Source organism: Crocodylus siamensis, chromosome 3 (assembly GCF_052110815.1).
Source record: "Crocodylus siamensis isolate JL-2025a chromosome 3, ASM5211081v1, whole genome shotgun sequence".
NCBI classification, from domain to species: Eukaryota; Metazoa; Chordata; order Crocodylia; family Crocodylidae; genus Crocodylus; species Crocodylus siamensis.
The window spans coordinates 198078697-198102696 of NC_143397.1; the positions used below are offsets into that span (position 1 = coordinate 198078697).

The window sequence follows — 24000 nt, forward strand, 5'->3', positions numbered from 1 at the left end:
TGCTCAATGTGCACTCCTAGTTACTATAATATAATCTATTTGCTACAAACCAGTCATAGCTTTATATGAAGATAAGTTACTACTTTTCCCTCCCACATTTTTCTGTGGTGTTCCTCATTATGGAATCTGAGTTCTCCATGAAAATCAATTAATTCTTTCCATAACACTGCTGTGAGATTACTTCCATCTTACCAAGAGGAACTGAAGCACAACACTTTAGGTCAGAACCATCTATTTTAGATACTCAAATAGAAAAAACATGGGTGCAATTTTTTGCAGAGTATTTGGCATTATAAAAGCCTTGTTAGCTTTCAAAACGCTTATTTCAGGGTATTAAGGACTACTAAAAAAAGAGAACTGAGAAGTCAGGTAGCCAGAAAAAATGAAGGGCACAATTACTGGCTGCCTACAAGAATTAAGGTTAAAAATTTGACTAGCACCATACAGGAACCCTATGGCAGTGGCAGGGATAGAACCCAAACCCTCCAAGACAGCATTCATTCGTTTAAATCATGAGAATATGATCTTTTCCAGCTTACTTCATTATACACCTTCCAGTTTATGTAGCAATCAAGCAAATACTCATCACAATACAACCCTGATTTATTCCCAGAGCATGGCCAATCCTGTACAATGAATCAAGCAGGAAGCCCCATAAACCATATAATCCTATTATAATGCACGTTCAGTTTACCTGTGCATTTCACAGATGCTTGTGGACAGCAGAGAAATATCTGATCTCAGGAATCTTAGTTTACATTTTAACTTCTGAAGAGGAATTTCACTAGATCCTTCCACCAATATACCTGCAAGACTGGATGCATGATCCCTCCAGTCTGTCCTAATTCTGTTTCTTCATCCCAACACCAGTCCCTGTGCTTGGAGAACACTAATTCTGCCAGCTGTGCTCTCCATCCAAACACCTGTCTCCTAGTTCCTTTGCCAAATCTCAGCCTTCCCCCTACCCACTCTCCCACACGCAATTATTTCCCAACAAGTCCTAGTCTATCCATCTGACCCTCAGTACTAATCTATTCTGTCCACTGCTCCCAGTGTGCTTGTAATTCCCATGCCAAGCAAGGGATACAGATGCTAGGAACACCCTGCAAGAAGAGACCATGGAAATGTTCAAATTTACAGTGAATGTTATTTAGCTCAAACACTGTTCATTTTGTCAAAGCAGTATTGTTCTTTAATTAAAGAGTAAGTCACGTACCTTTGCTTTTCTGTTTCATCTTTTATTTCCTCTGTAAAAATGAAACTGTGCATTAGAATTATCATAAAGACATAGCTATGAAAACAGTAATATGAAAAGTTCACATAATTCTATATTTAATAGATGGAAGGCTATTCAGACCAATACTATTTTATTCCAACGTCAGTTTAAAATGGCAAGCACAATCATAAACAACAGGCTTTGCAAGTCTATACTTAAGATGCAATCAGCAAACTATCATTAAGTTATGATACATATCTATAGTTTCAAAGTTAATTAGCATTTAAATTAGTGTCCCAGTGCCCCAGTCAAGATCAATGACTTTGTGCTGGACATCATTTCAGCATGAAAGAATGATTCAGCCCTAGCCCAAAATACCACATAGTAAAATATAAAAAGGTGGAAGAGAAAGTAACAAAATCCTATACAAACCTCTATATATAATTAAAAAAAAAAAAAAAATCTTTGAAGAGAAAACAACCAAGCATAAAACATTACTCATCTCCCTATATAGAGTATATCCCCTTCAAAATACATACAAGTATTTTATCAGTAAACAGCAAACCTGTATAATAAAATTTCCACCTATTAGCAGGCTATCAATCACCTGCACCCTTTGAAAGGCAGTGGTACATGCTTAGATGCCATGTATTCAGGGGGAAAAAAGCAACTACAAACAGAGCCTCTCAGACAGAAGTGATGCCTTCAAGCAAAAAGGTGCAGCATTCCCATTTCAGACTCAGTGTTAAGAGTTAAAGATAGTCTCTTGTCAACAAGACTAATTTTTCATTGTATTAAATTACACCTTACAAGTTATCTTTAAAATCGTTTAAAAATTACTTCATCTTCGCTCATTGTAATATTTCTGTGTAGGGCTGAACAGTTGTTTCAATTCTGAAGGCCCATGAAATCACAGCATAAACACTAGAAGTTTCCTATGCATTACCAGGGATTAAAGAATTGATTTTCATAGCTTATGTTCCAATTGCAGGTTTGGAAAGAAAAGAAAAAAGGGGGAAAAAAGCAATTGGCAGGAAGGGGGAAGAAACCCACATTCATATGCGTGGAGATCTTATACGTTCAAGACGGGCAGAGCAAAACAACTTGCAGAAAACTCTGACCCCAGCTTTCATTTAAAAAACCCCAAAATATTCTAAATACTAATCAAAGACATACATGATAATCAAACAACAAACCTTCAGTTTCAATTCATGTCATTTCCCTTTGATTAGAAACCAAAGAAGTAGCTGTAATATAATGTTTTCTTTCTATCATTTTTAAGAAATCATTCATTAACAAAGTGATAGCATCTTGGTTTCATGGATGCAACTATTTTCTCACATAATCACATGCCTTCCCATCCCCTGATAAGACGCACACCACTTTTTTTTGGATAGCAGAATAATGAAAATATCTTTCTTTGAAAATACCCGTGAGTACAATATTTTTGCAAGGAAAACAGAAGCAGCTGGGGGGGGGGGGGGGGGGGGGGGGGGGGGGGGGGGGGGAAAGAAACCTGTGGGTGCTCTGATCATGCCCTAGCTACAAGATGTGATGCCTACCCAGCTTTAGGAAGTAGGGCTTGGCAGTTCAGATGCAGCAGGACAGGGCACTCAGCTATTGTCCCTGCTTGAGCTTAACTACCCGGCCTTCCTTTCTGAGCTGGGTGGGCAGCCAGCAACACCTAAGTCTGCTGAGGGTCTGTCTACATGGCTCAACAAGTGAGGCTGAAGCAGTTCAACTCTGACAGGATCAGCCCCTCTGCTCCCCACATTTCCTCATTTAAAAAGACACTCACTCTGATATTCAGCAGCTAATTTTTGGGAAAGATGGGTGTTGTGTGCAAATAAATACTATAAATATAGCATTCAGAAGAATTTTAAAAAGTACAATTTGCCAACTCTGCACATCTGAACAGCTCTCCAAGCAAACATTACATGACCTTTCTGTAAAGGGAATGAGGTATTTACAAAAAAAAAAAAAAAAAAAATCTATTTCACTGATACTAACTGAAACTATTAATTTTTTAAAAACAAACTGTTCAACTGGAAAGTTAACATAAACATAAAAAATTTAATTAATAGATAAAAATAATTAGCAATATTAGAGAGCTGGAGCATATGACCTTCCCTGTAATAAGAAGATACTGACATCTGTCAAAATGAACATCAAGATCAGAGTAGAGGTTAATGATTGACAAAAGGCAATCTAAAAGCTGATCATCTTTCAAGACAATATATCCTAATGTTTGCTGTAATGCTAAGAGCAAAAAACTCCCACAAATTATTGTACTGATTTATACACATTCTAAATATGTTCAGAGATATCTGAAAAATATTCCTTTAGGCCTATGGATTTCCTAAAGTTTCCCCACTTTTGTAACCTCTAAAAGCAGAGTAAATAAAGTTAAAAAAAATGCATGTCCGGTTAGAAAACCCTAGCTGTAGATTCTTACTAAAGAGATGAACACTTGTCACTAAGTTCATTTATAGCAAACATATAAAACACTTTATCCTCAATGTTCTCTCGATTAAGAAACGTTAAAAAATTGCTTCAGAGGACATCTGAAGTCATGCAATGCTTTCTGAACTTGTCAAGGCTCCATTTCCCCAAAGATCTCTCCCTATTCCATTTTGTAATAAGGATAAAATTATACTAACATAAACACTGATTTTCATTAGTTTATACACTAAGAACACAGCTGCATGTTTAGGGAAGAGTGTCAGGTTTTCTTAATATTGGGAAAAGGAAGGCACCGCCGTGCTCCATTTCTGTATTAGTCTCTAGCTACTAAGCATCTGATCATGTGAGCCTTCTTACTGCTAGGAAAGTGACAGCTTTTTAAACTTCCCTTGAAATTTGTACTCTGTTACTTTACCCCATACTCAAGGATCCATTTCTTGGATCCTCCTTCTCCATGGCAAGCTCTAGTTCTTGCCATTCTGTTACTGGTAGCTTTACCAAAAAACAGAACTTGTTGCATATTTTCACTTCCACCCACAGGACTTCATGTGTAGCAGCAGACCTGGCCAGAGTGTTTTGTCACATACAAAATGAAATGCAATAGCACAGGATAACAAATATACACTGACCCTACAATCCATAGCAGCGCCTGAGTGACATAAGCGGAGAAGAAAGATTATGATGTTGCTCAGTAACACGGATGAAAGAAAAGAATACCATGGAAAGGAAAAGAAGGTGGGCATAAGGTAAGGAGATGACAGGCAGGAAGGACAACATAAATATTACTTTGCGAGTCTCAAGTCTTCACAGTTAAGATTTCACAGAGGTTCATTTTAAAATACATTTATCTTTTCAATGTTTAAATTATGTAAGCAGCTAGACTGAGAAGTAATGTTTTATTAGCCATATCCTGAGGTTACTAATTTTAGAAGTACAGTAAAAAAAAAAAAAAAAAAAAAAAAAAAAAATTAAACCCTTACCTTTACGCTACCTTTGACTATTAGGAAGATGGTATGTCTGTGTTGGACAGAATGGCTTGATACAAGCAGTCCAAATCTACAGCTTTCTTCAGAAAATAAATCTATGCCTTGTGCAGTTTATCCAGTTTGAATCCATTAATATAAAAATCTATTTAGCCTCCAGAACCTGATTACATAAAGCAAATGAGCATGGTTTTCAGGAACAGAACTTCAGCACACCTACTTTAGGAATAGGATTGGTCATAAACAGTGTTAACTAAGCCTCAAGATAGCTGGTATTTTCACAGTAACTTTATCTCCAAAAAGATAGATATACAGAAGATAGGGAAAAACAATTTTGTTATTGGGGAAGTTAAGGTATGAAATGAGCAGTGATTTCTCTCATGTTATTACCTCCCCTCTTTACCTTCTATAGAACAAAAAAGCTAGTCTTTAACTATTTGTAAATTTCCTCCAATTTTTAAAAGTAAATTAGAAGTCTCTTAAAAAGAAAAAAAAGTCACTTAGAAGAAAGAAATCAGTTGGTCAAAAGCTCTTCCTTACAATCTTAGCACAGTTCTAAAGTATTTCCATAAACCTAGTATCTAGACTTAAAAAATAGAAAAAGATGGTTGCCATCTTGTGACCAGAAGTCCCACCCCATAACCCCTGGCCTTTGTCACTGGAAGTCTCTCCTCTTGCCCAGGATGTACTCCTTGGGAGGAGTGGTGGGGTGTGTGTGTGTGGGGGGGGATGTGGGGGACATGGATTCATGTGTGGGGGAGGACTTGGGTGTGTGTGTGGGTACGATGAGGGGATGTGTGTATAGTGGGGGGGTCAGAGTGTGCATGGGACATGTATGGTGGGGGGTGGAGTGTATGAAGGGGCATGGGGGTGCAGGTACGTTGGGGGTACGCATGTGGGGGCTTTTCCCCCCTGCCTGCTCTTTGCGATGTGGCTTGGCCCAATCCCTCCACTGGAGGGGGGTGGGAAGGGAATAAGCACTGCCTGCCTGGCTCGCAGGGTGCTGCAAAGGGCAGGAAAGCAACTGCCACCAGCAGGCAGCAAGAGAAACTCCTACAAGAAGGGAGGGCAGGGAGCCAAGCCTCACACTGCTTGGTCTCTCAATCCGTGTCCCACTCCTGCCCAGCAGGGCTGCAGCAGAGACAGTACTGGCTCCTGCTGATGTTGCTGCTGCTTCTTTTTCATGTGCCTACCTGGTGGGGATGCATCAAGTGCACAATGGCTCCTGCTGCTGTTCCCCATTCCTGCCTGCCCTGCAGGTCTTTGTGAGCAGCCAGCTTGCTTCCCCGCCTCTCATCCACACTTTGCCCTGCCCGGTACAAGCAAAACCAGAGTGAGCTGCAGGCAGAGCCCACTCTACTCCCCTCAAGGCCACAGCTTCCTCTCCTTACTTGCTGCTGAGCACTGCAGCAGGGCTAGGACGAGGAGTGGCTGGAGACTGGGAAAGCCCACCAGTTCCCCGGCAGCAGCAGCAGCACTAGCCCTGCTCAGAAGCTGTGCCTGCTGGCAGGGAAGGCTGGGAGCACAGCACACTCTGCCCTGGGCAGGACTCAGCCCCATACAGCGCACAGCAGTGGCAGCCACTGGCAAGGCTGGGTACAATTAGTTGGCGGGTGCTGCCTGCAGGCCAGATCCAATCAGCTGGCAGGCTGCATCTAGCCCACAGGCCGTATTTTGCCCACCCCTACACTAGACTTCACTTCAAACTCAGGTGTACATACAACTAGGGGTATGCTGACTTCAGTGTCAGCACTTCCCAAGAAATGAACATGCAGAGACGCATCAGGTGTAGGGTTTCAGCTGAAATATTTAGCAGGAAGAGGGGATATATAATGAAAAAAATACTGAAAACTAGTGTTCATATACACATAGGGAGAGTGTGCAACAACCATGTTTCATTAGGTGCCAGCATCTGACGAAGTAGGCTCTCTTACGCATTTCTGAACAAATTAGTCTGGGATGCCACCTTACCCCAACTTCAGATTAACCAGGCTGGCTAACTAGTTCTCCATACTTTATTAGAAATAGATAACTATCCATCACGCTTCCCAGTCAGTTATTCTACTACATGGTTTGGTTAGCAGACACCATAATGAAGTATCAGCCAAATAGAACAAACACCTTCTCACTTCTCACACTGAGGACTACCCAAGAGATGATGAAGAGGTGAACCTAACTCTGCCCAAGTTGTATATGTGGTAAGGCTGCAGATAGAAAATAATTGTGCTGGTATTTGCCCTCTGGAGACCCTTCACATGCTAGTCACCAGTCCTGAGCCTCCATATTTCTGCATCTATTAAGAGACACAAAACAAGAACAAGGAAAAACTGGTGAATAGGTAAAAGGACACAAAAGTAGGCAGCAGGAATACACAACAGAACATAAGGAAAAACTAGAGGCTTGAAAGGAAAGACAAAACAGTAGCATGAATGGATTTCCAATATACAAAGACTGGAGTAAAAAAAGCAATAAGAACATTTAAGAGCATTTAGCTTTGGGTCTTTCTACACACTGGTGGCATTCCAACCTTTATCAGGCACCAAAATGAGAGGTTCTGAGTCACAAGCAGGTCACATGACATTAGAAAGCCACATGTCGACCTCAGAATTTAAAAACCCAGCATTACTGGGATTTAGGTTACACAATACTGTGATATGACCAAGAATTTGCCAGGGAACTGGCCAAGCCGGCAAGCTCTTGGTGCACGGTTGTCATGGGAGACTTTAACTACCCAGATATGGGATGAGCACTTCACCAAATCCAGTCGGTCTCAAAGCTTCCTTACATACCTGGATGAGCTCCGTTTCAACTTTACGCGCCAACAAGAGGTAAGGCACTACTGGACTTGTTTCTGGCGAAAAGGGGATGATCTAATAAGCGACTTAAGAATCGAAGGGAAGCTGGGTGAGTGACAAGTTGATCACTTTCACTAACTATTGCACAAAGTTGGCAAGTCAGCCAGCAATGCAATAGTCCTTGACTTTAAGAAAGCTGACTCTCATAAGCTCAGGAGGCTTGTTCTTGAGGCTGTGATCTCACAGGGAGGGGAGTTCATGATGAGTGGTTGCTCCTTAAGGAAGCAATCCTAGAAGCACAAGGGGAGCCCATCCCAACCCATAGGAAAGGTAATAAAAGGGCTCAAGAACGCCCTTGGCTTGACAGGGAACTCATGGACCTCCTATGTCAAAAAAGAGAGGCTAATAAAGGGTAGAAGACACAAAACACCACTAAGGAGGAATATTCTGCACTGGTGCGCACCTGCAGGAAGTGAACTAGGAAAGCCAAGGTTGCAAATGAACTCCAACTGGCAACACGAACCAAGCATGAATTATGAAGCCACTATCATTAAACAGATGGGCAAGAGACTTAAAATTGGTTGGGTCACGTTTGGGCACATAAAGCAGAACTAATTTAATTTGGGCGGGTTTAATGATCAACTATATCCAGTAGAAAGTTTGCAAATTGCAGAGAAACACCAAAGCAGAAGTATAGTGTTGGAATCGCTAAACAAAAGTAAAAGAAAGAATAAATATATGCCATAGTGCATACTTGCTTGCAGAGGGGCTGGACAGTGGAAGTGGGAGAATCAATCAGGCCAGGACTAGCAAGGTAGTAGCTGGCACTTCTGTTTATCGCACCTCCAGTCACCCTGCACCCAGGGCACCCCAGGGTATCACCACAACCTGGCTGGGAATCATTGTTCTACATCTTGTAATGAGTAACCTCATTAGCAAACACAATTTCAACTGTCATCTGATGACTCGCATATATTTGGAAGTACAGCAGCTCAAATGGACATCCTGGGTCAAACTCTTGTTGTCACAGGCAAATAGATTTAAGACTATGTTCCAGCAGTTATGAAGGGGCGTGTATGATCTATTTTTTTCACTTCTCCTACTCCCATCAAAAGGCTGTTCCAGAACTTGATTGCTCTGCTAGTTCAAAATATTAGTCTTCAGCCAAAAGTTATCCATGGAGAGAATTTATTCACATGTGCTCTTGCACAAACATTGTGCTTTAAGCCTAAAAAGCTCTTCACCCCCCATTTTCTACCACCCTGCACATTTATTTTCAGGCAGCAATTGCATCCACTCTCAACCTTCATTCCAGTGAGGTAAAAAAGACATTCTTTTATATGACTGTCCCAAGGGAAATGGAGAGCCAGTCTTATCAATGTCGTGGCCCTTCTCTGTGCCTGTTCCAATTTCAACTCAAAACATTTGACAAAGGATCAAACCAAGGCCTCTCTCTCAAACAAAAGAACAATGCCCCAGCCATTCTTCAAGATGCACAATAGGGGCATCATCCCAAAACTGATCTCTCGCTGTACTTATTTCTTCTTTCTACATAAATTCTAACTATAGTTTTTCCAAGTCATCCAAGCACCCAAGAAATTTTTTTTGTGTCCCAGTACACTGCTTCTCAATTACTTCAACATTCTCTATTCTGGCATTAACAAGTACTCATATGCATTTAGAAGGCTACCACAAAGGCTGTTTTTCTAGATTGTTGCATCTCTCCTCTGGCTCCCTCAACTGCATAAAAAGCTAAGCTACTTTTCTTCACTATCAAGGAACTTCATATCCCATGACCCTAATTATCTTATTCATTATCTAAATCAGTTGGGGCAGCGGAGCTCACCAGCTGCCCCACAGCACTCCGCATGGGGCTGAGCCCCACCTGCATGCCCTCTGGCTCAGCCCAGGCCCTGGCCAACATGAAGCTTCTGGCAGGGTTGTTCCCAGTGCAGTTGCAGCTGACCAGGTGCAACTCAAAACATGACTTCTTCTTGGAGCCACTCCAGGGGGGCCTTTGTGGGGTGGGAGGCGAGAGAGGGGGGTCGGAGGGGAGGCCGTAGCAAGCCCAGCCAGGCAGCACAGCCTATGTGAAGCAGCTGCTGGCAGCAGCAGCAGGCAGAGGGCTTTTCCAGCCTGATGTCCTCTGGGAGGGAAGGAGCACCTGTGAATGAGCCGCTAATTATTTAATTGAGACTCATTTAAATGCCTGCTGTGTTCCTCTTTTAACCTCATATATTATAGGTACTAGTCCCCTCTGGCCTGCCTGCCCTGCTGGCTTCCTGTTCCTGAGGCATCTGCCACTCCCCTTTTGTACCAGACTGCACCCCATGTTAAACGGTAACCAATAATGCATTACTGGTTAACAATATACAGTAAAAGCTGTCATTTTAGCATCCAGAATGCTCTATTAACTGGCATCTGTCATAGACAGCAATACATCTTGTTGGGCGCTTCTCATAGATCTGTTGTTTATGGAAGCTTCAGGATGCTGCTGAGCGCTGTCGCTAGCAGCAGTCTCAATTGTAAACATCCACCAGCCGCCACTGTGATAGCGTTGTGCTTGTGCTGTATCATGACTTAACCATTGACTATCTCACCCATCCTGCAACTGTGGCCAAGTATAACTCTCAGATAACCGGCATATTTGATTAACCAGCACCCCGCATTCCACATGGATGTCAGATGCCCCATGAAGCTTTTACTGTACTTATCTTTTAAATATTTAACCTTGCACATCCCTAAGAAGCATGCCTTGATTTGGTCTTGTCCAGTACTGAAAATAGCATCAGCATTTTAAACCAGATTTCAGTGGAAGTCTAAAGTAATTTGCTTTGTAATTTAGCAACACGTGCAGCATATTTGCTATTTTGAAATGCCAGATTACCAATTCTACAGCAGTATCATAAATATAATTGTCACATATGCTAAGCAGTATAGAAAAAAAGAAAAGAAAGCCAATACATATTATCTACTACACATACATTAGCTATACATACTACATACAACGTATCTAGTTTACTATGGAAGTGCCTGCTGAACAAAAAAAATCATTTATACTACTAAAATATTTGACTAGTATTTGGTGGCTATGCCTATCATAGTAGGCATCTGATACTGGAAAAATTACAACAGGATATTTGCCTTAGTAATTTTCCCTCTACAGTATTTTCATTCTTTTCCATTAAAACTGTAATGCAAGAAACAGCAGCTTACAGAAGTGTTTTGCTTAATATAACATGGTATTTTAAAAGAAAGAACGGTTAGGTTAAAAGCCATGTAATCAACAGCTTTAATTCTGCACAAGGGCTGTCTGTACATAGTCAGTGACAGGATCAGAGCTTTTCATCCATGAGAATTAAAAATTTAAAGAATCTACACTACTGCAGTGAGTTGTACTTTATATGGTACAGCTATCTTTTTCTATGGAATTCTCTCTCAAATTCAGATGAGGTTCCCTCAACCTCTTAACCATGAAGAAAGCCACATAAGATGGAGAAATGGTTTTTCAAATGGTTTTTATAAAATCAAAATATGCCAGTAGGTGCTCAAATTGCTTAACACTATGAATATTTTTTCAGTTATATGGTGATCCTGGTAACATAATCCTTTGGTAATAAAAGGTAAGAGAAAGAAGAAACAGGTTAGAAAAAAAGTTCAGCCCTCTTAAAAATACAAGAGGTAGAACTGAACAAACAATATCCAAAAAATGAAATGTGAAAAAAAAAAATGAGTTACAGCTGAGAACAAGAGAGAAACACCATACAAGAAGACAGCTTGAAAAGAAAGCAAATGTATGGATTCCAGGCAACATGCAACGTAGAGGAATTTTATAAGATATTAATACCAAAAGTATACATTTCAATGGTAAATGTTAAAGCATTAGCTTGATTTAGTTGGCTGCTCTCCCTCTTTCTTCTGGCAAGCATCTCCATTATCTGATGTTACCAAGCATCTCCGTTATCTGATGTTACCAATAACGCTCTAGTTGGTGTGGCAACTGTGGGAGAAGGAAAAAAGCTTTGAAGCTTCTACAGAAATTTCCAATACTTGAAGCAGCTACTTTGACACCTGGTGCTGAATTAAGTGAATTTCAAGAAGTGACTGAATACAATGTTCAGCAACACATTTTAAATCAATTCTGTTCTAATATTAAAATATTTATATTACAATATTTACTAAAACGGTATTAATAAATTTTGGCTCCCTATTTGGATAAAGCTTAGCAAATAATAAATGATTTTCTGCCTCAGAAAATGAACATGTTGAAAAGACCATGCTACAATAGTTTGTTCATCTCTTCTGCATGCACGTTTTTAAAAGCGTGTTTCATACTATCCAAAACAGCTCATTTCATCTCATAAGTCCCTGCTGAGCAGAGTCCATATCCAGACTTCTCTCCCTCTGATTAAGCAGGAGACCAGATCAATACATGCTAACACACATTTAAAAAGAGCTAAAATAATCAACATTCAAAACAGCATAAACAACTGAGCAGGAAAAGTGATGAGTTACTTTTGGCTAAAACTCCCCTGATCTTAAACTGCAATCTAAGAGATTTGCTGTCCCTGGGCCAGAACCTGACACCATACTTCCAGGGAACCTATGGCATGGGGCCAGTAGTTTTATATAAACCAAAGAACTAATGCTTATGTAGTAAGGGTAGGTCTTCAACTCTGACATCCACATCAAAAACTTCTCATCATGGCTGGACACTGCTTCAAGGCCTTACTAGCATACACACCTACAGCAGTTAGGAGACCATCTAATAGATGTGTTGACAATTCAGTGACTCTCAGTTCTATCTTCTGTATCCCCCTTTCTGTATCAAAGTCACTTATACTGCAACAAAATCCTACATTTATTTACTCAGTGAAAACTTCCCTTTCGCAGTACTTGCATTCAAAAATATCCTCCTTTCAGCGTGCTGCTGGCTGACCAGCCAACAACCAACACAAAGTTTCTTGTAAAATGTTAGGTGAAAGCTAAGCAAAATGCCACATCCCAAAAGCTGCCAAAAATCATCCCCAGTAGATAATGGCCTTTACCTGGTGAGCAGTGTTATTGAGCACAGATCCATTTAAATACACTTCTGTGTAAAGGGGTAGGAGTGAAGTAGCTTCAGCAGAGACCCAGAAAAGACAGAGAAAAGAACACTCCAGCTGACTGCTTCTAAGGGGCTCTGAAAATATGAGACAGACTCAAGAAGCAGCAAGGGAGGAACCAGAATCCCCACAGGCAGATAAGAAGCCAATTGAGATGTATGCTTTTTTATGAGAATAAACCCCCTTCTCGTTCTCTACCACCAAATCTCAGTATTTCACACTGAAGGCCAAAACTGTGCATCACACTTCAAAGGGAGAGCAAAAGTGCCTTTTGTCCCTCTGCCCAAACCACATATAATCAAAGACAGAGCCCAATCATTTTGGGGGGGGGGGGAATCAAACCTGGAAAGAGTAATGTATTAGTATGCATTACCAGTGCAGGAAAAACAAGGATAATCAGTACAAGCCAAGCAACGTTCAGAGTTTCAGAAACAGTAGCAGCATGAACATATATATGCATTTATTCTTTTGGGCACCTTCTCTCAGAAAAGGTATGGAAGGCCATGGCATTGGCATGAAGTCCAGAGCACTTTTAAGCCTTTCAGTATGGCAAGTTCTATAAAAGCTGCCATGGGTGAAAGGGAGTACTGACAGATAGTAGTATCTTTCTTATAAACAGGATGCTGAACTAGAGTGCAGCTATTTAGGTTTGCCCTAGGTTTCACACTGCTTTTCAAAGAGAAAGTAAGTATATGGCAGTGATTCAAAGCCAGGGTATTGGGCGCAACCTGGATTGCCACCAGATCCTCTGAAAGGTGCCCGAGGAGTGAGAAGATAAGCAGATAAACCAGAGTAGATAACACAGGTTCAGGTTTGTTTCAGCCTGAACAATCCCCCACCCTACTGCTCAGCCCCTCTAAAAAGAGGTGAAGCATGATTACATGGTACAGTTTTTGAAATTGGTGAATTGAGTTCCAAAGTTACGGAGGGCTGTCTTGAGTCCAAAAAGGTTACAAAATACTGATGTAAGTGAACTCTGGCCATACCAGGCCCCCCAGAAACCCCCCCTCTAAAATCAGTAGTACTCGACCCTTTCATCCAGCAGGCCAAATGGGCAGTGCCTGATCCCTCCATAGGCTAGATCCAGCCAGTAGACTCAATCCAGCCATATGGAAGGGTGGGGAGGGGCAGCCAACCCAGGCCTGCAGGAAGAGAAGCCCCAAATCAGCCCTGCAAGGGGAGGGGGAATGGCCCAGCCCCACCCTGGCCAGGTGGGAGGAAAGGGGTCATGACCCCAGACCAGCCACACTGCGGAAGGGAATGTGGCCTGGCCCACAGGGAAGGGGGCAGAGCCAGCCCTGAACCAGCTGCATGGGGATAAGGGGTGTGGGCCAGCCCAATCTGGCCCTGCAGGGGGAGGGTCCCAGTCCAGTTCTGCTGTGTTGTGTGGGGCTTGGGATTTTAGCAGCACAGAGGTGGCAGTATTAGCTGCCACTGCTTCCTCCACCACCAAATTTCCTGACCCTATACGCCAGATTCCAAATCTCTGCAAGCCGCATCTGGCCCACAGGCCAGAGGTTGAGCATCCCTACTCTAAATGATCAAAGAGCTACAAAAACCTGTGGGAGCAGAGAAAGGAGGCCAGAATTGAGCTAGTGCATACAACAGGTTTTGCCAGATGAGACTAGCTTTTGAAGCAAGACAGAAAACCAGGCTGCAACTAAGAAGTGCTAGAGGGAGAAAAGAAGACTACATTGAATCACACCATGAGGAAGCAGAACAAGCTGCAGCACAAAGAACAGTAGTAACATACAGAGCTGATGAAATGGCATATTAGCCAGGAGAGAACAGAAAATGTTTTTCCTTCCCTCTCCAGCCTGTGCCAGGGACCTCTCCCTCCAGACTACTATGCCCTACATGCAACAGACAGGGGACAAACAACTTTAAGCTTCAAAGCACCACAACAAGCGCTTAACTTTGAAATCTTGCATTATTTTTGTTTTCTTTGGAATTTTCCATTTTATTAAAATTAAAACCAGAAAAATTAAACTTCACTTCAGAATTACTATGCCAGTAAGATGCACCAAAATAGTGAATGCAAGCCCTGTGCTTTGCCACTACTGAAGTAGAATACACTATAATAATCTAGACAAACACCTTTGGTAAACTGCGGAAGAGAGATTTTCACCTTCCCCAGCTGTATTTTGTTATTTGCTGTCCTTTTCCCCAACATTAGATAAGGGTCTTTTCCTATAAATCTTCAAAGCAGTCTTCCAAGTGCTTTTTACATGTGGCAAAACTTACAGGGACTAATCCCTGTTTGTAATGCCTCCCCTGCAAACAAGGCCATATCTTCCATAGAAAATATTGGTAAAAAGTCCATTGATGAGAGCCTGGGATGGCAGCTGCTGTTTTTTCCAACACCCACTTTGAAAAGTATCTGACATAGCAAAAATAGGTGTTCTTTCAGAACACGGCAGGTAAGAACAGATGCAATCCCCCCCCCTCTACCCGCCTGAAGAACTACATGGTCTCACCTACATAATGGAGGCACATGATTTTGCAAAATTCCCTAACGTGGACCAAGATGCCAAACAGCAATAGATCACTTATGTAACTGGTAAATACAAATTCCCCCTGGCTACAGTCCCTTTGCTTCATTCTCCCATTTTCACTATTGTGCCCTTGGCTTAAAAGCCAAGGATGGGCATGGCGATCTGTTTGTACACTAGTCAGCCAAGCGCCCTCTCAAATTCTTTGGCAAACGTTTTTCAAAGATGTTTCTCTCTCACATTCTAATACAATAATTAACACAGAAAGGGAAATCCACAACGTATACTCTGTTCAGATCCAGATTTCCTTCCTGGTACTTTCATTTTTACAATGTTTCCCCTACTTTTTGTCCATGGTAGTCTATCATTCATCATTGCAGTATAACATCAGCAGCCCTATATAAAAAGAGGGCCCTTTCTTGAGTACTGTTTATGAAACTGCAATGTATTTCAGGCTCTGCTGAATTAGTCCCAACTCCAGTGTTTTCATGCTTGAAGTCTGATACTGGCAATTCTACCCAAATGGGAAAAGTAGTTAAAAAAAAAAAAAAAGCCCACCATTTTGGACAACACAGAATTTGGGTCTTTGCTGTGGCCAAGTATTCAAGCCCTGTGGGCCTGTAAGAGAAAGAAAGAAAGAAAGGTTGCAATGGCACATATGAAAATAAAACCCCATGCAACTCCAGTCTTTAGATCACAGGTGGAAAAAATACAGTCCGCAGGCTAGATACGGCCCACCAGGCAATTTCATTCAGCCCGCAGGCGCTCACCAAGTAATTGTACAGCTCAGCCCACGTGCCTCACTCCCACCCTTGTGCAAGGAAAGGCCCAGCCCAGCCAGCACACAGTTTACAGAGGGGCTGCTGCTGCCACTACTGCAGCCGCCAGGAGACCAACTTGGTTTTCTCAGTGTCCACACACTCCTCCTTATCTCCCTGCTGCAGCGCTCACTCTGGGCACTAGGTAGGGAAGCGGCAGCTGAGCAGGAGTATAGAGCATAGGACTGGCAGGAGCACGAAGCCCATGCCCAGGCGGCGATGGGAGCACGGAGCTCAGATGGGAAGGGTGTGGGTATGAGTGAGGGTGGAGGAGTGTGAGGACCTCCCCCCACAAACATGCCCCCCTTCCCATAGCACACAGGCCCCACTGCTGGCAGCAGCAGCAGGCAGTGGGCACTTGGGGCCCATGCAGGCATGTAGCAAGGAGCGGAGCCAGATCAGCCTGCCTCTATCCCATGGGCCTTCCCAAGGTGTACATCCAGCTCCCGGCACTTGCACACCACTGGAATAAGCCCCTGCACAATGGAGCTGGCTGCCTTCCCTCCTACTTGCCAGGTAGGTCCCAGGACTGCTGAGCCCTGCACAATGGAGCCAGCTGCCCACACTGCCCCCTTCCATGCAGGACCTGGGACTCCGCCAAGACACTTCCAGCAGAATCCCAGGACCTGCACGGCAGGAGGTGAGGAAGGCAGTCAGTTTTAATCACACAGGTCTTCTCCCAGCAGCTCATGAGTGCTGGGAGCTGCAAGTGCACTACGGGGAGCCCTGCACAACAGTGACTGGCTGACTTGGCTGCATTCTTTGCCACCAGGTGCAACGCTGGCTGGAGACATGCCACAAGCATCTACAGCCAGCTGCTGCTGCTAGCAGCAGGGGTTGTGTGCCACAGTGTGGAGCATGTGGGGGGTCCCCAACCCCCCCAGACCCCTAAAACCCACACCCTGCCCCTATAACACCCCACATATACACCCCCAGATATACCCTATGCCCACCCACACACAGCTATACCCCCCACATACACATACCCACCCAACCACACCCCTCACACACAATATACAAGGGTAAGACTTTATTTTAAAGTTTTTATGCAATCACAAGTCATAATAAAAATATTTTTTGTAATCAAATTAAAATATGTTACAGTAGGTGTTTGACTTTCAGTATACGATTTGATTTTTTTTTTCTGGCTCCAAGATGGCATACCCCCCCGCCCCCCTCCAAAGGACTACTTCTGGGGGCAATGAGAGGGGCATCTGTTGGCAAAGGTCAAGGGTTAGAGGCAGAACTTCCAGTCCCAAGACGGCAACTAGTAGGCGGAACACCTGTGAAGGGGCAGGGATACCCTTGCCGCACTTGACAACTCAAAAATCATCACACACCTGGTAACACTGAGTTATCATATCTGTACAATAATTTCAACCCTTATATGATGTACGATTAGTAATAGAAGTGTTCAAGATGTACAGTAATTTGAGGCAGCTAACTGATGCAGTATATGCAAAATCCAAGTCACTCTCAGAGTCTTAATCTACTTCCGGATTCACTGTCAGCACTTTCTTATGACTGCTTGCCTTGAAATAAAGAAATGTTTCAACTTTGATGAACCAGTGTCGCTCACTCACTGGCGACTTACAGTGAGCAATAGAAAGTAAATAGAAGACTTACTTGCATACTTATCTGCATATTTTTTCAGTGTACAATAGTTTTTCAGCAAATATAATTTTGAGCTTCCAATACGATAATTTCATACTTAAGACTTGGCAACACTGCCAAAACTCATTAAGTGACCCTCCAACCAAAATAACTGCTAACCCCTACTTTAGACTACACAGCATTTAAAGAACCAAACAAACAAATGTAAAAGGTTAACCTAAGAATAGTTTTGTAAGTACATACAAGTGTATATCTTCGTAGAAGAATGGGCATTTAAGACAAAGTTAAAAAAACACCACTGAATACTACCCATAAATTTCAAAGCTGGAGCATTAGACACATACTGTTCCTTGTCAATTTAATCCCCAAAGAGTTATAGAAGTAACTGCCAACAAAACACAGCTTGAGAACACTATAGCAAACAAAGTTCCCAGACTTGTTCAGCAATTCAATATCAAATCCTGACATTCTTAATAAGCACTTCGCATTGACACTAACTGCTTCATTTCCGTTGATGGAAACAGCAAGTCACTATAGAGCTTTCACTTTAAAAATGTTAATCAATATTGCATCTGCATCATGGCTTGCTATTCTAGAACTCTATGGAGTTATACATTTGGTAGAAGTACAGAAAAACCCCCCCTAAAAACTTAAAAAATAAATAAATATGGATACTAAAGAATTCCAATCCAGAAAAGCTGACTAGTTCAGTAATGAGAGACTTCTCACATGCCTGTCAAGCAACTCGCTCAAGTCAGGAAGGACTTGCGCGATCTCAGGAAAAAGAGTGAACCACATTCATGCTTGCTTGATACAAACTTCAAAAGTAATAAATGTAGAAGATTCTCACTTAGGCTAGGAACAGATATTACACAAACTGGCTGAAGTGATCAGAAACTGGTTTAAACCTGGAACAGAACAGACATTCAGCACACATAAACCAGTCTGAAAATGGCTGAAACCAGTCTGAGATAAACCTGACTGAATGCAGCGTCAGACTTAACTGATTTGGGTCAAACTGGTTTCTGCAATGTCCATCCCAGACCCTTTCCTGGTTCACGTTAAACCAGACTCCCCCAGCATGCTCTCTGGGCTGGGCTGGGCAGGGCTCTCTGCTCCAGAACAGGGCTGGCCCCTCCTTTCTGCTCCGTCACAGAGCTCTGGCAGAGAACGTCTGCCTGGCTCCTGTTCCCCCCCGCCCACAGCTCAAGCACAAATCCTTCCCTCCTCCCTCCCACAGCACAAAAGGTAGCCAGCATGTGGTATGCTAGCTTATGTTGAGAGGTGTCTGTGTAAGGCAGAGAGGACAGTGTCTTTAGTGCTTTCTGGAGCTAATCAACAGGTAATGTCTCTCCTTGGAATGTTCCCTTCCTTGCATAAAAATTGTTCAAGAGCTTAAACTAATGAGAGAGGCTTTGTTTTCTGATGAGGTGTTAAATGTTGATAACAGCTAATAAATGCCCTGTTATCAAAGGGCGTAAGGGAAAACCCCTCCCTAATCAGAGGTCCTGCCAGGGCCTGGCCATGCCTACCTCCCCCCCACCCTGCCTCAGCTCAGCACTGTCAAAGGGAAGAGAGTGCTGCTCTAGTGCCCCCCCCAGCTTCTAGCCTGAGCCACTCCTGGCATGTTCCTGAATTTCCTGAGTCCAGGGGGGATGTCCATGTCATTACAAACTGATTTAGCCTAGCCAGGTTAGACTAACCTGCAAAGATTGAATCAATTCATGCTCAGGCTTTCTGAATGTCTGTCCCTAGCCTCAATAATTGGCCTCTATAACCACACCCAAAGACATTCAGCAAGCTGATGCCTCACTTGATGCAATTCTATTGTCTTGCAAGACAGATGCCTACTGCTCATGTCAACTGAACTAACGCTGACTGGTTGCAGGAAAGCTGCATCTAGCATCCCTTAGCTAGGCAAAAATCCTCTGAAGGTATTTTAAAAAGAAAAAAAAGAAAAAACCCAATGATGGAGCAGGTAGTCTGCACTAAAAAACAGAAGAGGATATTAGCTACTTCAAAAAGAAAGATCAATATAAAGAACTTTGTGATAACTTGTTTTTATTGTTTTAAAATGAGCTTTCAAGCAAAAACCCTAAGAGTTTCACTCCACTTTCACTCGTACAAGAGCCCCACAGAAATAGAAGAGAAATAGAATGACCACAAAGTTAAGACAATTAAATGAAGCTGTCCCCAATGCCCGAAACTGAAAAAGAAGATTTGCTTCATCCAACAAATCTTTTGAGCTATAATAGTCTTAGGAGCTAGGACTAGTATTCACTAATTAACTTTAGTACTATTTAGAAAATGTACACCCAAAATATTTTTCCAAAAGAGAAAGGAACCTGCCAGACTGAAAGGAATAGAAGAAAAGAACACAAAACTCCTGTTGACACGAATTTGGGTTAAGGAAGCACTGTTGATGCAAGATAAATATCTGCTTTTATACACATTTTAAAGAGACTGGGTGCATCTTTAAATGTCAAATTTTATTTATTAATGAATCTGATTTATCAAATAAAGTTAAAAAACCAGCACTAAAACTTCAGATAAGTTCAAAGGTTTGATTTAATAAAATACAGAGAGATCAAGATTGAAAAAAATAAATTGCAGAAACAGAACATTTAACAGAATTAAAGCGCACAGTATATTGTTCATGTAAGTGGATTTGTGTATTTTTTCCTCCCAATTGTTACAGCACATCAACATACCTCTAACAGAGACTGTGGCTTACTGAATATATCCAAATTTATCAGACTCACAGCACACAAACATAAGATGGAATACCTAGGTAATCAATTGACCTCTAACCAGAGATACTAATACAAATATCAAATATTAATTATAAAAGATGGGGAAGGTTCTTTATATTTAAGCACCAGGTTCATCAATACAAAGGGATTTAAGAAGAGTTAATTACATTATATTAACTTATGGTCTAACCTTACTGTCTCATTCATATTGAGAAAAGGAAGCAGGCAAAAGTAGGGCAATAAAATAGTACTACTGGCTGGAGGTTTGGAAAGTGTTTATCAACTGTGAAGTAAATCACTGAAAAAAACCCTGACCTTTGGTCAGCTTTGGTCACAATGAAATTAAATGTAATATAGTCAAACCTGAGTAATTAAAAAAAAAAAAAAAGCAAAAGCAAAAGAGGAGGTAGTAAGGAAAGAAGCCAATATCTGGCAACTGTGATCAACACCAAGGTCCTTCTCTACCTTGGCAATTTCCAACTGATAAATTCCTGTCTAATAACAGTAAATCTTATTATTAAATGCACAATAATGTTTTTGTGCAAATTACTTTCTTCCCACTTGTTATTCTAGGCTTCCAAGCTTTCCAGTTCTTTCTGTAGGATAATCTGATCCTCCTACATATTGAAAATGCCTTTTAACAGTGTCATCAGCATTTTTTATTACACTCCTACCTTATATAAAGAACATTTAAAAAATATTAAGTAAGATCAAGAACAATCCTTGAGAAATTTCACTAGGAAACTTCTCAGCCAAAAGCTAGAGGTTTAACCCTCTTACAGTTGCTGCCCACTTGGTAGTAAATTTTGGCTCAGCAGCAAGGTTTTACAAGTTTACAAGTACTAGAGGAAATATGAGTATAAGAATGAAATTCAGGAAGTCTTAGAAAAATATGAGACCTTTTTTTGTAGCCTAATGGATCTCACTGTGTCAAGGAAAATGAAAAAGCCCTATCACTTAGGAAATTTAAACCTGACTTAAATGCTAGAGAAAAAGAACAAGAACAATCCTGAACTAGGATTAAAATAACTTAAAAGCTATTTTCCATCATTAAAATTTTCTATGCAGTACTGCTTTCAAAGTATTAAATATTTTCTAAAGTCAGCTCTTGGAATGGTGGATATGCAAATCAGAGAAAATTTATCAGTATGAATCACTTACGTACTTGTCTACCTAACTCTACTGGGGACGATGACATTAATTACTTCCCTTATGTAAATGAAAAGCAGAAACCAAGTGAAAAAAGGAATTGCAATGAGTATTTTCTGGCTTTTCACAGTTAGAGGATAATTCTTCTCAGACAATTTAGTTCTTGCCTTTACTGCATGAGAAACATCAAGAAAAAAAAACCAAAATGATGCTCTAGAGTGACCAAATGGGGGGCAAGCTTTTTGACAGGCATGCCAAAAATTAGCCCCATATCCTTCCCAAGTGCCACTCCAATCTCCTTCTCCTGCCCCATGTACTGCTTGGCTTTTGCTCCCAAACCATGTGCTCCCTTCCTCTTCTGCTTCTCTCCCAGTGCTCCTTGATCGATTTGCTGCTTTGTTTTCTGCTCCTGACCTAGTTGCTGCTGTACTCTCTGTTCCCTCCCATTTCCACATGCCACACAGAGGCTGCCTGTACTACTTGTGTAAGCCATGCCTCATGTTGGCTGCTCCTGCTTTAGACGCCAAATTTAAGTACCTTTCAAAACCAGAAAGAAACCAATATCCTCACAAAGTTCTCCAGGTTTCTGAGAAACCTGTTTGTCTAGTTCTGAAAAAGTTGCATTAGCAATGCCTTTAATACTATGCCCTCTACAGTTTAGAAAGACAAAAAAAAAGCTTCAGTTATCTTAATTTTTCTGATGCATCTTTCAAGAGACACTTACATCTTACTTTCTTCCTGTGGATATGTGAAACAGAAAAATTCTTGGTCACAGTAGAAAGTGAGTCAGTTGACAAAGTGAATAGTATTTTAAAATGACATTGTATAAAATATGCAGCTTTGGCTTACAGGACAATACTTTTCATTCTGGCAATATTTCCAACTGCACCTACAAATTCTATAGTTAAGAGAGCAGAAAACAAGATAGATGAAACACGCTGAAATAACTCCTATGTTCTTAGTTCTTTACCACATTTAAGGTATGGTCAAAAGACATTTTTCTAAACACCTCTTCATATCAAACATTATTGTAAACTTTGTGTCACAAGTGTGTAAAAGTGGCCAAAATGACTCTATACATCTTGAAGAGCTGCCTTCTGAAATTTTTGAGCACAGCCAAAGTAACACTGGTTACATAAAAGACTTTTGGTGATCAGTTTCTCAGAGACAACTCAAATTGTTAACCAGCATTTCTTTGGCCTGTTCACAACGACCTACAAAGAAAGGAAAAGGAGGTTGTACTAACATTTGGTTGTTACTTTATGAATAATACAAAAATATAGGTCAGCTTCCTTTTTCCTCTCCAAACATTAGAAATTCAGGCTCTTTCCTATACTGGTCTTCAGGGAAAAGCATGGATTTTTGGAGAACAAGCAGATAAGAGTTAGCAGAGAAATTAAAACTTGAGTTGAGGGGTTTTAAAACGGCAATTAAAATACTTTAAAAGCACCGAAAGAAAAGCTCATTTTTAATGGCTGAACATCTTTGTTCTAGCAAACAGGGCTAAGAAAGCAACTACTTTGGTTCTCTTTTCTTCCAGAGCAGTCTGCTGATTTGTGTGTATGCATCTTGTGGATTGTTTTATCATAAAATAGCAAGAAGGGGCAAATCCAGTTCTCTTTTACAGGTCACCTTAAATTAAGAGGTGCAGAAGCCTAAAGGCTGTACACTGGAAGCAGTCCAGATGAACAGAGGGGGGAAAAAAGGGCTCTACATTAGCTGTTACCACAAATGAAAGATCTGGGAGTTACTGTGAACAGTTTGCTAAAAACATCAGCTCAGTGTTCAGCAGCTCTCAAGGCAGCAAACAAAATGTTAGGGGTTAAGAGAATTTTACCAAAACTGAAAGTATTGTTATGCCACTTTATAAATCCTTGGTGCGTCCACACCTTGAATTCTGTGACCAATTCTGGTCCCCACACCTCAAAAAGGATATAGAAGAACTGGAGAATGTCTGACAGGGGCATCAATGACAGTATGGAGAGGTTTCCATACGAGTGTAGATTGAAGAGACTAGGCCTATTATGTGTAGTAAAAACAGATGCTTAAGGGGGGGGCCATAAGTGTTTATAAAACAGCAAAGAGAAAGTAAATAATTATTTATTATTTACTATCTCTCAGTACAAGAATGAGGAGCTACAAAATAAAGCCAGTATATACCAATCTTAAAACAACAAAAGGATTTCCCCCCCACCCCAAACAATTCAAACATGGAACTCACTGCTATCAGATCTTATGGAAGCTGACAGGTTAGGCAGATTCAAAAAGGGTTTGGACAAATTCTTGGAAGAAAAAGGCATCAGTTGCTACTGAACAAAGGAGTAAGGGATAAAACCTCTGAATCACAACTCCCTAGACCTTAAATGTTGGAAGCTGCAAGTGAGAGAAAAACTGGGGGGAGGGAGACGGGACGGACCCCCCTTGTCACACCTGTTCACTCTTCCTTTCAGCATTTACCCTCTGCCACTGTAACACTGGAGACTGGGCAGGATGGACCTATGGTCTAACCCAGTAAGTGGCAATTCTTATGTTCTTAAACCCTGACTACATTGGTATGTTATTTTCAGTTTTCTATTCTGTTTTCCAATGAAGTGGAATCCAGGAATCCTATT

The 24000-nt window shown here is 41.4% G+C and overlaps 1 protein-coding gene across 1 annotated transcript in view; it reads right to left on the bottom strand.

Annotated features, from left to right (window-relative positions):
* Positions 1 to 24000, bottom strand: part of ARFGEF1 (ARF guanine nucleotide exchange factor 1) — a 139933-nt gene that overhangs the window by 95427 nt on the left and 20506 nt on the right. Inside the window, exon 2 of the mRNA XM_090040103.1 lies at positions 1217 to 1247. Coding sequence (XP_089896229.1) covers positions 1217 to 1247 — 31 coding nt within the window. The remainder of the gene's footprint in view (positions 1 to 1216; positions 1248 to 24000) is intronic.